Source organism: Xyrauchen texanus, chromosome 32, assembly GCF_025860055.1.
Source record: "Xyrauchen texanus isolate HMW12.3.18 chromosome 32, RBS_HiC_50CHRs, whole genome shotgun sequence".
Classification (NCBI taxonomy): domain Eukaryota; kingdom Metazoa; phylum Chordata; class Actinopteri; order Cypriniformes; family Catostomidae; genus Xyrauchen; species Xyrauchen texanus.
The window spans coordinates 35,765,934-35,780,230 of NC_068307.1; the positions used below are offsets into that span (position 1 = coordinate 35,765,934).

The window sequence follows — 14,297 nt, forward strand, 5'->3', positions numbered from 1 at the left end:
CAGCATTCCTTACAAAATATTTAGATTTCTGTCAAAGTAGTTGCAAACTTGCCACTGATTATTTTCACATGAAAATGAGCTTGTGGTTTGTCGCAGATGTTTGCCAGAAGTTTGCAGCTCTTCGCCAGTAGTGGTGAACCTGCAGAAAACCTTTGGCAACAATGGACAATTTTCCACAAGTTTGCAGCAAAACTCATTTGCATGTGAAAATAATCAGTGGCGAAATTGCGGCACATTGCAGAAAATTAGATTTTTGTAAGGATATAATATATTCTTGTTTTCAATGATTTTATATTTTTAGGCTATTTCTAGAATAGCATTCTACCATACTACTCTATTTCTGCCATATCTATATACTGCAGACATAGAGTAGTATAGTAGTAAGCTAATCCAATGATGACACTAGGCTTTGAGCATGCACATTTTTTTTGTACAACTAATTAAAAATCAAATCAAATCTATTAATTAAAAATTAATAGATTTGTTTTAAACGTGCATGTGCAGAAATAAATGAAACGTGCAGATTATTAAGACACATTTAATCAGACATTTAATGTATTTACAAAAGACTTTTATGATATATTTGCAACGTAATATATTATTTCTGACTTCTATAGAAGTAGTAGGCCTTTAGAACAAAGTCTGTTGATATTTCTCACTTCACGCTCATAGTTTTGAATGAATACATCACGTCCAGTCGGGTGGACACCTACAGGCTAGTAGCACAAGTTGAAATATTTAACGCAGCTGAAGCTCTACTTAAATCAGAAAATTTGGCATCCACAGATGTTCGGAACTCCATACGGCCTCGTCTGCCTCTCCATTGGAAATATCTAACTTCCAGTCTCTCGTGTGTTGTTTGTCGGATGAAGTAAAAAGGCAGCTTCACAATAATTCGTTCACACTGGTGCGCACACTACATGACTGATCGCAGACTGGATGTATCATCTACAAGATCATTCATCCCTGACTGAGGCCCTGTGTATACCTGGTATTAAGACGCGTTTTGGGTGATCTAATCAAGCGAGATATAACAATTACTCCAGGTTGTTTATTTTGACCACTTTGACAGTATATTTGTGTACAATTTTATCAGTTAATTTGAAAGAATATGTTCCCTATATACATACTATTTTAAATTCAAATGTTTCAAATGAAATAGGCAGTGCGGGTGAATGACATGGGGCCCTATTTTAAGGTGACCGTATTGTCGCATACGCTGCTCCGGAGTGTGGTGTAGGTCTCTCTAGCTCTCTAGTTTTTCCCAGGAATTGTACTTGAAGTAGTTTAAAAATGGTATACAATAAACGTTCACTTGATTACATTTTAAGTGCTGTAACTCTTCTTTTAATGCACTATTTTCCCACCGTCTGTATTCGCTTCTTCCTTGTCCTGATTTAATTTTTATCTATCAACATCATTGGCTAAGGAGAGTCTCGTTACTCCCATTTAATTCAAATCACACGTAAACAACTTGAATGGCAGCTGTAGATCGGGTCGGAAACTGTTATGGATGTGAAGGATGCCTCAAACATAGTTCAACACCTGAACATCACGGCCGCACCTGAAAGGGTTTTTTTGCAGTGAAAAAGGCCAATTGCATGATTGTGTAAAGCGAGTTTAACTTGCTCATGCCAGATATCAGCATCACTCCTGCTTCTAATTCAGGGGTCGGGGACCTATGGCTCTCGAGCCACAAGTGGCTCTTTGTTAAAAATCAAGTGGCACGCTGGGTGTCTCACCATTGACAAACACATGATCATTTAAAACTTTCATGTCAATGACACTGTTTTGATTTCCTTGCTCCTGAATTTGTCGTACAGCCTACTCCTGGTGAACGAGGTTTGAAATGAACACTCACCAAGTGCAGATTTTTTCATACAGAGTATTTTGCTGATGTACGAGCCACAGGGGAAGTCGACCTATAAGACTTCTCAGAGTGATATACTACAAGAAATTACACACAAAGACGCACGCTTGATGAAACATGAGTATATTTTGAAGAACAGATGAAAGAAAAGCCGCTGATGCGCATCTGATTTGATACATGTGCGCAGTGAGCTCTGCTATTCATGAGTGCAGTGAAAGTATACCTGTCAACACATACCTGTTTTTCCCAGGATTTTCCTGTATTTCACACCCATCTCCCGCCCCCCTCCCGTTTTGATATTTCTCCCGGGAAACTCCCGTAATTTGTATGGCCCAAACCTCGTTATATTAATAATCACATCAATATATTATTCCAAGGTTGTCCAGTTGCCAGGTCTTGTATGAAACACATCCTACTCACACAATCGACACAATTTCAACCCATTTGTGAACTCAACCTGGCAACCTACAACCCATTTGTGCTGTTGATATTTGCGCAGGTAGTAGATGGTGCTCTGAACAAAAAACTAAATATACATGTAAATTAGCAACAGCTGGACGGAAGAATTTAATTTCATATCTCGAAGCCATATCGACAATGCCCATGCTTTTTGCAATGTGTTTCGCACTGATTTTAATGTCGGACACGGAGGGGAAAATTATGTTACTCAGCACATTAAATCAAACCTGCCTCTGCCAACCACCACAACCCAACCGCTCAGAGGTCTCCCGGATTTTGGTACCCAAATGTTGACAGGTATGAATGAAAGCACTTTGCCAAGACAGGCACATGCAAAGAGATCTGGGCCCCGTTTCCCAATAAAACATTTTTTTTATCCTCTCTCAATTTGGAATGCCCAGTTCCCACTACTTTGTAGGTCCTCGTGGTGGCACGGTTACTCACCCAGTTGCCTCCTCTTCTGAAGCCGTTAATCCATGCATTTTGGCACGTGGCTTGTTGTGCACCGCAGAGACTCACAGCACGTGGAGACTCATGCTACTCTCCGCGATCCACTCACAACTTAACACACACCCTACTGAGAGCGAGAACCCCTAATTGCGACCACAAGGAGATTACCCCATGTGACTCTACCCTCCCTAGCCACCGGGCCAATTTGGTTGGTTAGGAGACCTAGCTGGAGTCACTCAGCATGCCCTGGATTCGAACTCGCAACTCCAGGGGTGGTAGTCAGCGTCAATACTCACTGAGCTACCCAGGCCCCCTTTCCCAATAACCATTGATCTTAGCTTTTAAGAACATTTTCTATGAGTGATTATATTAACGTTCGTTATTTTTTATGTGCGCCCTGTGTGTGAAATAGCACCTCCCACATGCCAAATGTGATGAGGCTCAATCCAGTTCACAATCTCCTTGTTCAAATGCAGGTTGTAACACTTAAGAAGGTAAAGGAGGAAGCTGGGACCGGCTTGACAAACACATAGACATTTAATAACACTTTTCAGCGTATAAAGAAACAAAAACACGCACTGCTTTCCAGCTAGCTGCGTCAAATCATAAAAACAGTTAAACATGCAGACAAGCATTGTACATCTCTCTCCCATCTGCCACGGTCTATTCTCCTTAAATACTCCCACTTCCCCTCGCTGGAACGTGAGGCCGGTGTGGTGCACAGGTGGAAGTCATACGTAACTTATCTTCCTGGCTTCACTCTGCCCAGATGCCGCTCAGCTCTGTGCTGCTCACCACAGGTATTTCCTGCATGTGTATTTTTGCTCATCTACCCGCAACAGGTGGGTGACCTGGAAGACGTCTAGGAGTGACTCATGACAAGAAATGCTGTTAGTCAAAAAGACACGTGCTTGAAAAAACTATATTTTTAAGAACAGACGTTAGTTATCACTCCTTTATCTCTGTTTCATTCAACTGAAAACGTCTAGGTTACGTATGTAACCTCCATTCCCGATGGAGGGAACGAGACGTTGTGTCGGAGAAGCGACACTAGGGGTCTCTCTTGAGCACCGATATATATATACCTCTGTTCTATGAAAAAAGGCCAATGAGAAGTTGGCAGATGGTATTTGCATATCCCGCACCCGGACATATGGGCATTTAAGCGGAGCGAATACAGGAGTTCATTCAGGATTTTTCTGAGGCGCCGGAAATGGTCCGGCCACAACAGTGGCTCGGCTCAGCGACGTGGCGGGGAACACACAACGTCTCATTCCCTCCATCGAGGAACGGAGGTTACATACGTAACCTAGACGTTCCTCTTCTGTCACTCTCTCCACGTTGTGTCGGAGAAGGGACTCTAGGGGTCCCTCTTCAATCATGCCATGCACTGAGCCGTGTACGTGAACTGCTGATACAGGAGCGGGCAGGTATCCTTACGTGCAAAGGCGACCAGCTGTATCAGGCTGCACGTACCCTTCCCCAATGCCCCATTAAAGTCATCAGAATCCTTCTGGTTACCCTAGTGAGGGGAACAAGTTCATGCTTGCCAACCTGGGAACGGGCCAAGCCTGGCTGGGCCTCTTTTCTCTCTATGTTTCTCGTATAGAGCAACTACAGCCAGGGCCCTTACATGCATTAAGAGAAAGGAGTCTTACCCCGTTTCCTATTCTTTCAGGGGGAGAAGACCCTGCGGAGACCACACCTACCCTGCAGGGGAGGCAAAGAGTGGCGAATACATCACGTGGCCGCTTAGGTCCTATGTGGGAAAGTTGGCGCGGTGGTAGATCCAGCCTCGTGGAGTGGGGAAGCTACAGCACGGCGACCGAGGCAGCTGGAACTGCCTAAGGGAGATACGGGAGTCCGCTCGTGAGGGGGACAGTACCGCGGAATTACACACAAGGGGAGTCCGAACAGGAGGCCTTAACCTGTGGAGCACCTATTCCAGTACAGGGTAGATTGAGTACCCGTAGTGGCTTGGGTCGACGAGTTCCTCCGCTGAACTGCAGACCCAAAAGGGCTAGGGAGGAATCAACCAGGGATCCGAAAGATAGGGTCTCCTGGGAACAAAGGCGCACTATTGTACCTCGGCTGATGGAAAGGGCGCTAGGCGCAAGCGATTCACCCGGCCAGATCATCAGCGTGTTACCGAGTTCTATGGGCTCGGACCTGAGAGAACGCAGGACGATACTGACTCAATTCGGAGATTGTAGAATCTCGCAAACATGATAGGTGTTGCCCACCCTGCTGCTCTGCAGATGTCTGCTAGGGAGGTGCCCCTGGCCAGTGCCCATGAGGACGCAACACTCCTGGTTGAGTGAGCTCGGACCCGCAAGGGGGGAGGGGGGGCACGGCTTGGGTGTGATAAGCCAGTGAAATGGCGTCAACAACCCAGTGGGCGAGCCTCTGTTTGGAGACAGCATTCCCTTTCTGCTGTCCCCCGAAGCAGACAAAGAGCTGCTCAGAACGTCTAGAGCTCTGCGAGCAGTCCAGATAGATACGCAAAGCACGTACCAGACACAGCAACGAAAGGGCTGGGTCTGCCTCCTCCCAGGGCAGCACTTGCTGGTTCATTACCTGATCTCTGAAGGGTATGGTAGGAACCTTGGGCACGTAGCCCGGTCGTGGTCTTAAGATCACGTATGTGTCTGCCGGACCGAACTCCAGGCAATTGTCGCTGACAGAGAATGCTTGCAGGTCCCTGACCCTCTTGATGGAGGCGAGCGCGATCAGCAGGGCAGTTTTGAGAGAAAGGGCCCTGAGTCCAGCTGAATCTAGCGGCTCAAAGGGGGATCTCTGGAGGCCTGTGAGGACCACCGAGAGATCCCAGGAGGGGAACAGGCTTGGCCGGGAGGGAGTTAGCCTCCGGGTGCCTTTTAGGAACCTGATAATTAGGTCGTGCTTACCTAGAGACTTGCTGTCTATCGTGTCGTGGTGAGCCGCGATGGCGGCGACATACACCTTGAGGGTGGAGGGGGACAGCCTCCTCTCCAGCCTCTTCTGTAGGAACACGAGCACTGACCTAACCGCGCACCTCTGTGGGTCTTCAGCTCGGGAAGAACACCAATTTGCGAATAGGTGCCACTTTGGGGTGTAAAGATGCCTGGTAGAGGGGGCTCTGGCTTGGTTGATAGTATCTACGATGGTCGATGGTAGACCAGCTAGATCTTCCGCGGAAGTTCTAGACGTGGAGGTTCTAGAGGTCTGGGTGCGGGTGCCAGAGCGTGCCCCGTCCCTGAGAAAGAAGGTCCTTCCTCAGGGGGATTCTCCAGGGAGGGGCTGTCGCGAGAAGCGTGAGGTCCGAGAACCAAGTCCGAGTGGGCCAATGGGGGGCCACCAAGGTGACTTGCTCCTCGTCCTCCCTGACCTTGCACAGCACCTGTGCAAGAAGGCTCACTGGGGGAAATGCGAACTTGCGCAGCCCCGCGGGCCAGCTGTGTGCCAAAGTGTCTGCCCCGATGGGAGCCTCTGTCTGGGCATACCAGAGCGGGCAGTGGGAGGTTTCTTGGGAGGCAAACAGGTCTACCTGGGCCTTGCCGAACCGTTCCCATATCAGCTGGACTGACTGGGGGTGGAGCCACCACTGCCCACTGGGCAAGCGTTGTTGTGACAGTGCGTCCGCTATCACATTGAGGTTGCCGGGGATGTGAGTGGCACACAGCGACTTGAGTCGCTGCTGGCTCCAAAGGAGGAGACGACGGGCGAGTTGTGACATGTGGTGGGGGTGTACTCCGCCGTGGAGATTTATGTAGGCCACCACTGAGGTGCTGTCTGACCTGACTAGGGCATGTTTGTCTCGAATGAATGGGAGAAACTTCCTCAGGGCAATGAAAACAGCCAACAACTCAAGGCAGTTGATGTGGCAGCGCAGCGGGGGCCCGTGCCAACTGCACACAGCGCCATTGCACACAGCGCCCCAACCTGATTTGGAGGCGTCGGTCGTGACCAGGACGCCTCGGGACACCTGTTGCAAGGGTACTCCTTGGGGGTAACACAAAGGGAATTTATTAGGCTTATTTATTTTGATGATTATTACAATTATCTTTACATGTATAATAGTATTTAGTTCTTAATAATTAGTAATATGTCACCTGGTGTCATTGACGAATACTTGGGGCCGTTGGAGATGGTAAATGTTTGGATTTGGGGAGGTGGTTATATATAAGATTTTTAATAACTTTGTTAATTTAATTGCTTTTTTAATTTCATTTAAAGTGCAATTTGAATTTAGAAATATATAGAAATATAAAAAAATAAACAAAAAAATTATAATAATCACACGTGCAGCAACGTCAGATATCTGCCCCATTTCTCCACAAACAAATTCAATATCCGTAGTCTTCAAAATGACCCTTCTTCAAAGGCCGCCACCCTCCCCATCTACAAGCACCACTCCAGAAATGAGGGCGCTCCAGCTGACCTCCAACCCATTAAAAGAATCTGTCCAGTGATAATGAAACTGGTTAGGACCCAACTCTTTATGTGTCTATTCTCAACATCGATGATCATCCTGTCACCCAAAATACAGAGTCTGGGGCTAAATAAAACCTGAATGCCCAATACATCATACATGGGCAGTGGTGGCTCAGCGGTTAAGGCTCTGGGTTACTGATCAGAAGGTCGTGGGTTCAAGCCCCAACACCACCAAGACACCACTGTTGGGCCCTTGAGCAAGGCCCTTGAACCTATCTGCTCCAGGGGCGCCGTATCATGGCTGACCCTGCACTCTGACCCCAGCTTAGCTGGGATATGTGAAAAATAAATAATTTCACCATGTATATGCAGAAATGTATGTATAATGTGTGACAATTGGTCAAATTACATCACACACAAAACTGAACTTTCAACCAAAACTCTTGAATCTTAACACACACCCAAAATACATGAGTTATGTCTCAATCCTCTGATTGGCATTGGCAGCTGGTGGGTGTGTCTTTAAGACCAAGCCTATACAATCTACAGGGGGTCCAACAGAATCAATGTAAATTCTTGAATTTCATAAGGTGCACCCTTGCGTTACTAGATGCAGACTTGACATTTTTTAGAATTCTAGCCCACTCTCCATCCTCCAATGCCAATTTTAAATCTTTCTCCCATAATCTCTTGACAGAAGTTGAAGCTCTGTCCCCCAGACTCTGAATTAGCAGGGAGTAATACATTGCTGCCACATGACCTTTTCCAAAAGCAGTAATCACCACTGCCAAAGTATCTGCCACTTTAGGGGGGTGTATGCTACTCCCAAAAATAGGACAGAGCAGGTGGCGCAGTAGTAAATATTTAAAGAACTGAGATCTGTGAATCCCAAAATGTTGAATAACATTGGATCTCAAAGAATCTCAACACTCATATAGGTCTCCGAGTGTAGTTACTCCCCTCACAATCCACTTTGACCAGCAGAAAGGGGACTTATTAACACATAAATTGGGGTTTAGCCATAAGCTCAAGGCAACATTTAAATAAATGTCTGAATTAAACACTCTGGACACTTTTGTCCATACTGAGTGTAAATGCGAGATAACGGTGTAATTTAACGTGTCCGGTTAGTTTGCTGTTCAATACAAAACTAGGGAGGGGCTCTCTCAGGTGGAAGTGACCAATGATCCAAATGTCTGAGACCAAATGCATTATAATAAAACTAAATCTTGGGTAGGCCTAGCCAACTGACAAATGAAGGAATTTGCTATGTTATCAAATTGCTTGAAATAAGATAGGGGGACATCTGTAGGGAGAGACTGTAGCAGGTAGTTGAATTTTGGAATACAAATCATTTTAAAAACATTAACCTTACCAATCATCATTAAATGTAATGAAGCCCACATCTCTCGAAAACCTTTTTATTAAAGGGTCAAAATGAACTAAATTACACAAATTTGCTGGGAATAAAATACCCAAATACTTAATGCCCTGTTTGGGCCACTGAAAGGCACCCGGATGAAAAGCTGTTATCGGGCAGTATGCTGTCAGAGACAAAGCTTTGGATTTAGACCAATTAACTCTTAGAAAAGGTATTAATAATTCTGTGGAGGCAAGGCATAGATCTAGAAGGGTCAGAGTCAAATAATAAAATATAATCTGTGCAAAGCAGAAGTGTGTGCACCACACCTCCTGCCATCACCCCTGGAAAATCATCCTCCTTTCTTCTCGTGGCTGCTAATGGTTCTAGGGCAAGAATAATGGGGAAAGAGGGCAACCCTGCTGGGTACCCTTATCCAGAGTAAAATATGCCGCTACCGGGTGTCTATAAGGTAACTAGATTCATCAAATAAAAGTATTCCCGAACCCGTATATTTCCAAAATCTTAAAAAGATAATCCCATTCTACCATATCAAACGCCTTTTCTGCATCAATTGAGATGGCCGTGACTGGAGTCTGATCATTCACCACTAACCACATAATATTGATGAAACGCCTAATGTTAACAGAAGAGCTGTGTCCCCGAATAAACCCCACCTGTTCTGTATGTATAAGAGATGTCATAACTTAATCGGACAGACAGAATTTTTTACAATATTTTTACGCCTAGCAGGATCAGGGAAATTTGACGGTAACTCTTACACTCGCTTGGATCTTTGTCCTTTATAAGAATCAAACTGATCCATGCTTGTGTCATGGTTGGCGGAAGCTTTCCATTCTTTAATGATTCCGCATAAACTTCTAGCAGTGGAGCCAGTACTGTAGATTTAGTTTCTCCGTATGTGGCAATACCTCTAAACTCACCAGGGCGTGATCTGAGACTAATATGTTTCCAATTGAAAAATCAACAACAGATGAATAACTCTCATGGACTGATGGAAAAAAAATTATAGTCCCTACCAGATGGGTTCAAAAGTCTCCAAATATCTGTAAGAGCAACATTTTTACACATCCTGTGAAGCGTCAATGTGCTCAAGGGGGCTTACACACATTTGCTTCACTATGATCAAGGACTGAATCCATCAAAAGAATAAAGTCTCCTCCCAATTTTATATCATGAGGGGTCCCACCGGCTTGCAACCTCCCTTCAAGATCTATAAAAGCACTGATCATCAGTGTTAGGTGCATAAATATTAGCCAAAATCAACCTTTGCCCCTGAATTTCAACTAAAACAATAATGACTCTTCAAAATGTATCTTTAATCTGAATTTGACATTTGAATTGTAGATGTTTACTTATCAATGTAATGACTCCCTTGATCTTACTTGAGCCAGCATTAAAGAAAACATGTCCACCCCATATCTTCACAAATTATTCAGCTTCCTGCGAGGAAAAATACGTTTCTTGAAGAAACACTTTATCATATTTCTTACGCTAAAGAAAATAAATAACCTTTTTTTATGGGAAAATAAATAACCTTTTTTTTAACAGTCTGCGGCGCTGTCAGGGGTCTTTAGATTATTATTATTAAATCTTTAGATTATTCATATCTTATTTTTATTTTTTAAATATTTTTATAAATAGATTCGGCTCTTGCGAGCCGGCTCCCAATGTTCACCTACAAGAGCCAGCTCACAGCCTTTATACAATGCTAATAAGGCCGATTGGAACAAAAATTAGTGGGCCTATTTGTCTGCAAAATTTAGAAAAATAAATAAATATGGCATTCAATTTGTGTAAATCAGTTATGAATGTTACAAAGCCCATCTCTCAATGGTACCACCATTTATGAACATAATGACATTTTATCACTGTTTTAGTTGATATCTGACAACAAGCACAGATGTAATTGATTTACTGATTAATAATTAAAGTGCTTTAAAGGCTTTAACCCTGTTAATCACTGCCTGCAGCTATATTTTTCGAATTATTGTTTGTCTCCTGGTTGCTCTCCTTTTGACTCCAGTGTCTAAATTGTCAGGACAGTGTGGAGACCTGCCTTGTTGGCCAGATTTCAAGCAGGTTTGAAATCCGTCGTAACGTTTGCGATTAACAGAAGTGCACACACTACATGTAGCACTTCTTGTAGTAGAACAGTTGCTGACAACAAAGGAGACAAGCTTGAGTCCTGTGGTGTGCGCTAGGTTTTACATGTCAATCAAACGGCCGCTCGCTGTTTCTTTTTGATTGAATATATAGAGGAATCAGGCTTGAGAGATTATTTAAATAAGATTACGTTCATTGAAGATACATAAAGTAATTTTCTCTATGATTCTATTTAGTTTGTGTTATAGTGCACATTTATATTTTCAGTTTAGTTTTCTTTTTTTTAAGTCCTGTTTTTATTTTAATTAATGAAAATATTTTTTCAATGCCAGTTTTCGTCTTTGTGATCGTTTTCATTAATGATAATAACCTTGGTTTTGAGGTGGTGTTGCTCACTTACCTAAAATGCCAGACAAACCAACATCTTTTGGTTGTTGCCGAATGTCTGGCCAGAGAAACACATTCCCATCTTTCTTATGAAGAAGAATAACAACACGAATATTTCCCATAGTAACATCTATTTCATTGTTTCCCAGGATCAGATGCACACTGTTGATACAGAGTGACTCATAAGTTAATTCTACCTCACATAGAATTACATCACAGTAGTAGGGTTATGAAAAGGGGTCTACAGTTTTGTGGTTTTTAGAACATACCTGTTTTATGCCATCTATATGCTAGTGTACTCCCTAATATCGACAAAACTAACTTAAACATGTATATATGCAGTATACATGTAACATTTTTCTGTTCTGTAAGATTTTTTTGATTTTTGGAGCTTCAAAGGTCTGGCCACCATTCACTTGTATTGCATGGGCCTATAGAGCTGAGCTAGTCTTCTAAAAATCTTTGCGTTCTGCTAAAGAAAAAAAGTCATAAACATCTCAGATGGCACGAGGGTGAGTAAATGATGATAGAATTGTCATTGTTGTGTGAACCATCCCTTTAATGCTATATATATATATATATATATATATATATATATATATATATATATATAGTGGGTACGGGTCTGAATACTTAGGACCATGTGATATTTCAGTTTTTCTTTTTTAATAAATGTGCAAAAATGTCAACAATTTTGTGTTTTTCTGTCAATATGGGGTGCTGTGTGTACAATAATGAGGAAAAAAATGAACTTAAATGATTGGCTGCAATATAACAAAGAGTGAAAAATTTAAGGGGTCTGAATACTTTCCGTACCCACTGTGTATATATATATATATATATATATATATATATATATATATATATATATATATATATATATATATTTTAAATAGAACAGCCTTTCAATGTGTTTCTGTTTAATTTAGCAATATGGGAAAACATATGAAAGAAAACTATGCTCGTCAATTGATTTCATAAGGTCTTCAAAAAGAAAATGTAGTAAAACTCTCAAATGTACAAAAATGTACACTCACTGAGCACTTTATTTGCAAAACCTGCACTCGATTATCTAATCAGCCAATTGTGTGGCAGCAGTGCAATGTATAAAATCATTTAATGTTCAGTTAATATTAACATCAACCAGCAGAATGGGGAATAAATGTGATCTCAGTGATTTCAACCATGGCATGATGGCTGGTGCCAGACAGGCCGGTTTGAGTATTGTAACTGCTGATCTCCTGGAATTTTCATGCACAGCAATCTCTAGTTTACTCAGAATGGTGTCAAAAACAAAAATTTTCCAGTGAGCTGCAGTTCTCAGACAGAAATGCCTTGTTGATGAGAGAGGTCAACGGATAATGGTCACACTGGTTTGAGCTGAGGCGGATAGGCTTCAAACAGCAGAAGACCGGGAACTTTATTAGGACCATAGTGTTTCTAAAAAAGTGCTCAGTGAGTGTATATGTTTTTGTGTTCTATAGGCTGAGAACAGCTAGACTATTTACTTAACAACTGAATTATTTACCCCGCTATATTGTGTTGGGTTGGTTCCTGGCCCCACAAAAACTCCACATTGTTCTGGTCATCATTGTATCTAATGGATGTTGTGTTTATTATCAGGTGTTGGCCCTTTTTGTAATGAAAGGCAATTTGACCAAATCCACGTGTAGACGTCTTGGACTCTCCATTCATAGAGAACTCTAGGATGCACAGAAAATGCCACAGTAAACATAAAGATATGTATAATAATACATTCTATTCATGAAAAAGGAGGAACATTATAAATATACACAATAAATATATATTCATATCTGACCTAAATTAGAATCCTCTAGCAGTTTGATTTTGTGAGGAAGAGGAACATCATAACAAAGTGGCTTAGGCTGACCAACAGCAGGCAACAAGAACCGATTACTAGTATCTCTTGAAACTGAATCCTTGGAACCTGATAAACAAGAACTACATTTTATAATTATTACAAAAAATAGTCTCTCAAATAACAAAAGAAAAAAAGTTTGAGGGATCTTTATTTCCCTGACAGAGTAGGGCGAACATTTGTAAGCATTCCTATGGCCAACAAAAGTGTAATTAATGTGAATACACTTAATGTACATTTTGTATGCATTTACCTGATTCAAGACTCTTCAATGTTGCAGCTTTTCCACGCATACCTACATGTGGGAACATTTTGAGAGCATGATTACCTATGTGACCTAAAGAATAAGACTAAGTCATTAAAAAGTCAAAGAAAGGCTATCTATTATACAGCATTTGTGAATACATTTAATGTTTTATTTTTTTTTACAGATTTTCCTAATTAAAGACAGAATCATTGTACAGCATGTTCATATTTACCGTAACGAGAGATCGGTGATGAGGCAATAACACTGTCACCTAAAGAAGGAGGTTTAGTTATTGTGAAGTCAAAGAAATGCTATTTATAATACAGCCTTTCATGCTAAGTATCATAAATCAATTTGTTAATACATAACAAGTTATTAAACAAACAAGTTAAAGTTACTTTTATAAGTTGGCCTATACTTTACACTGTGCCATAACCTTATTGTGATGCAATAAGATTCAAGCAACAAGCAATTTGTCTATTTATGTACACACTGATCGTGAAAATGCAGCACAACGCAACACAATCATAGTCAATCAGTCAATAGTTAATGTACAGATTAGTTATATCTGGAAAAGTTAATTCTTGGCCTCTTTCAAATATTCCATGGGAAGAACACCACTGAGCGAACAGACGCCACTTCAGGCCGTAAAGGCACCTCGTTGAGGGGGCTCTCGCCTGAGTGATCGTGTCTACCACCGCAGGGATTTACCATAGATTACCATAGAGGGCAATGGGAGGATTCCGGGGAAGCGAACAGGTCTACCTGCGCTTGGCCAAATCGACTCCAGTTCAGCTGAACCACCTGGGGGTGGAGCCTCCACTCTCCCCTGGATGTAACCTGCCGAGACAGTGCGTCCGCTGTGCTTTTGAGTTAGCCTGGGATGTGAGTGGTTCGCAGCGACTTGAGTCGGTGCCAACTCCAAAGGAGGAGATGGCGGGTGAGTTGTGACATGCGGCGAGAGCCTAGACCACCTTGGCGGTTGATATATGCAAGCTGTGTTGTCCGTCCGGATCAACACGTGCTTGCCCTAGATCAATGGCAAAAGCCTCCTCAGGGCAAGTAGTACTGCCAGCAACACGAGGCAGTTGATGTGCCAACGCAG

General features: G+C 42.5%; 1 protein-coding gene across 3 annotated transcripts in view; it reads right to left on the reverse strand.

Annotated features, from left to right (window-relative positions):
* LOC127625713 (inter-alpha-trypsin inhibitor heavy chain H3-like) overlaps positions 1 to 14,297 on the reverse strand; it is a 53,576-nt gene that overhangs the window by 11,730 nt on the left and 27,549 nt on the right. For all 3 annotated transcript variants that reach the window (XM_052101069.1, XM_052101068.1, XM_052101067.1), the window contains 5 exons: positions 13,425 to 13,463; positions 13,199 to 13,240; positions 12,886 to 13,014; positions 12,595 to 12,769; positions 11,080 to 11,228 (listed from right to left, as the gene is read on the reverse strand). In XM_052101069.1, the coding sequence (XP_051957029.1) occupies positions 11,080 to 11,228; positions 12,595 to 12,769; positions 12,886 to 13,014; positions 13,199 to 13,240; positions 13,425 to 13,463 (534 nt within the window). The remainder of the gene's footprint in view (positions 1 to 11,079; positions 11,229 to 12,594; positions 12,770 to 12,885; positions 13,015 to 13,198; positions 13,241 to 13,424; positions 13,464 to 14,297) is intronic.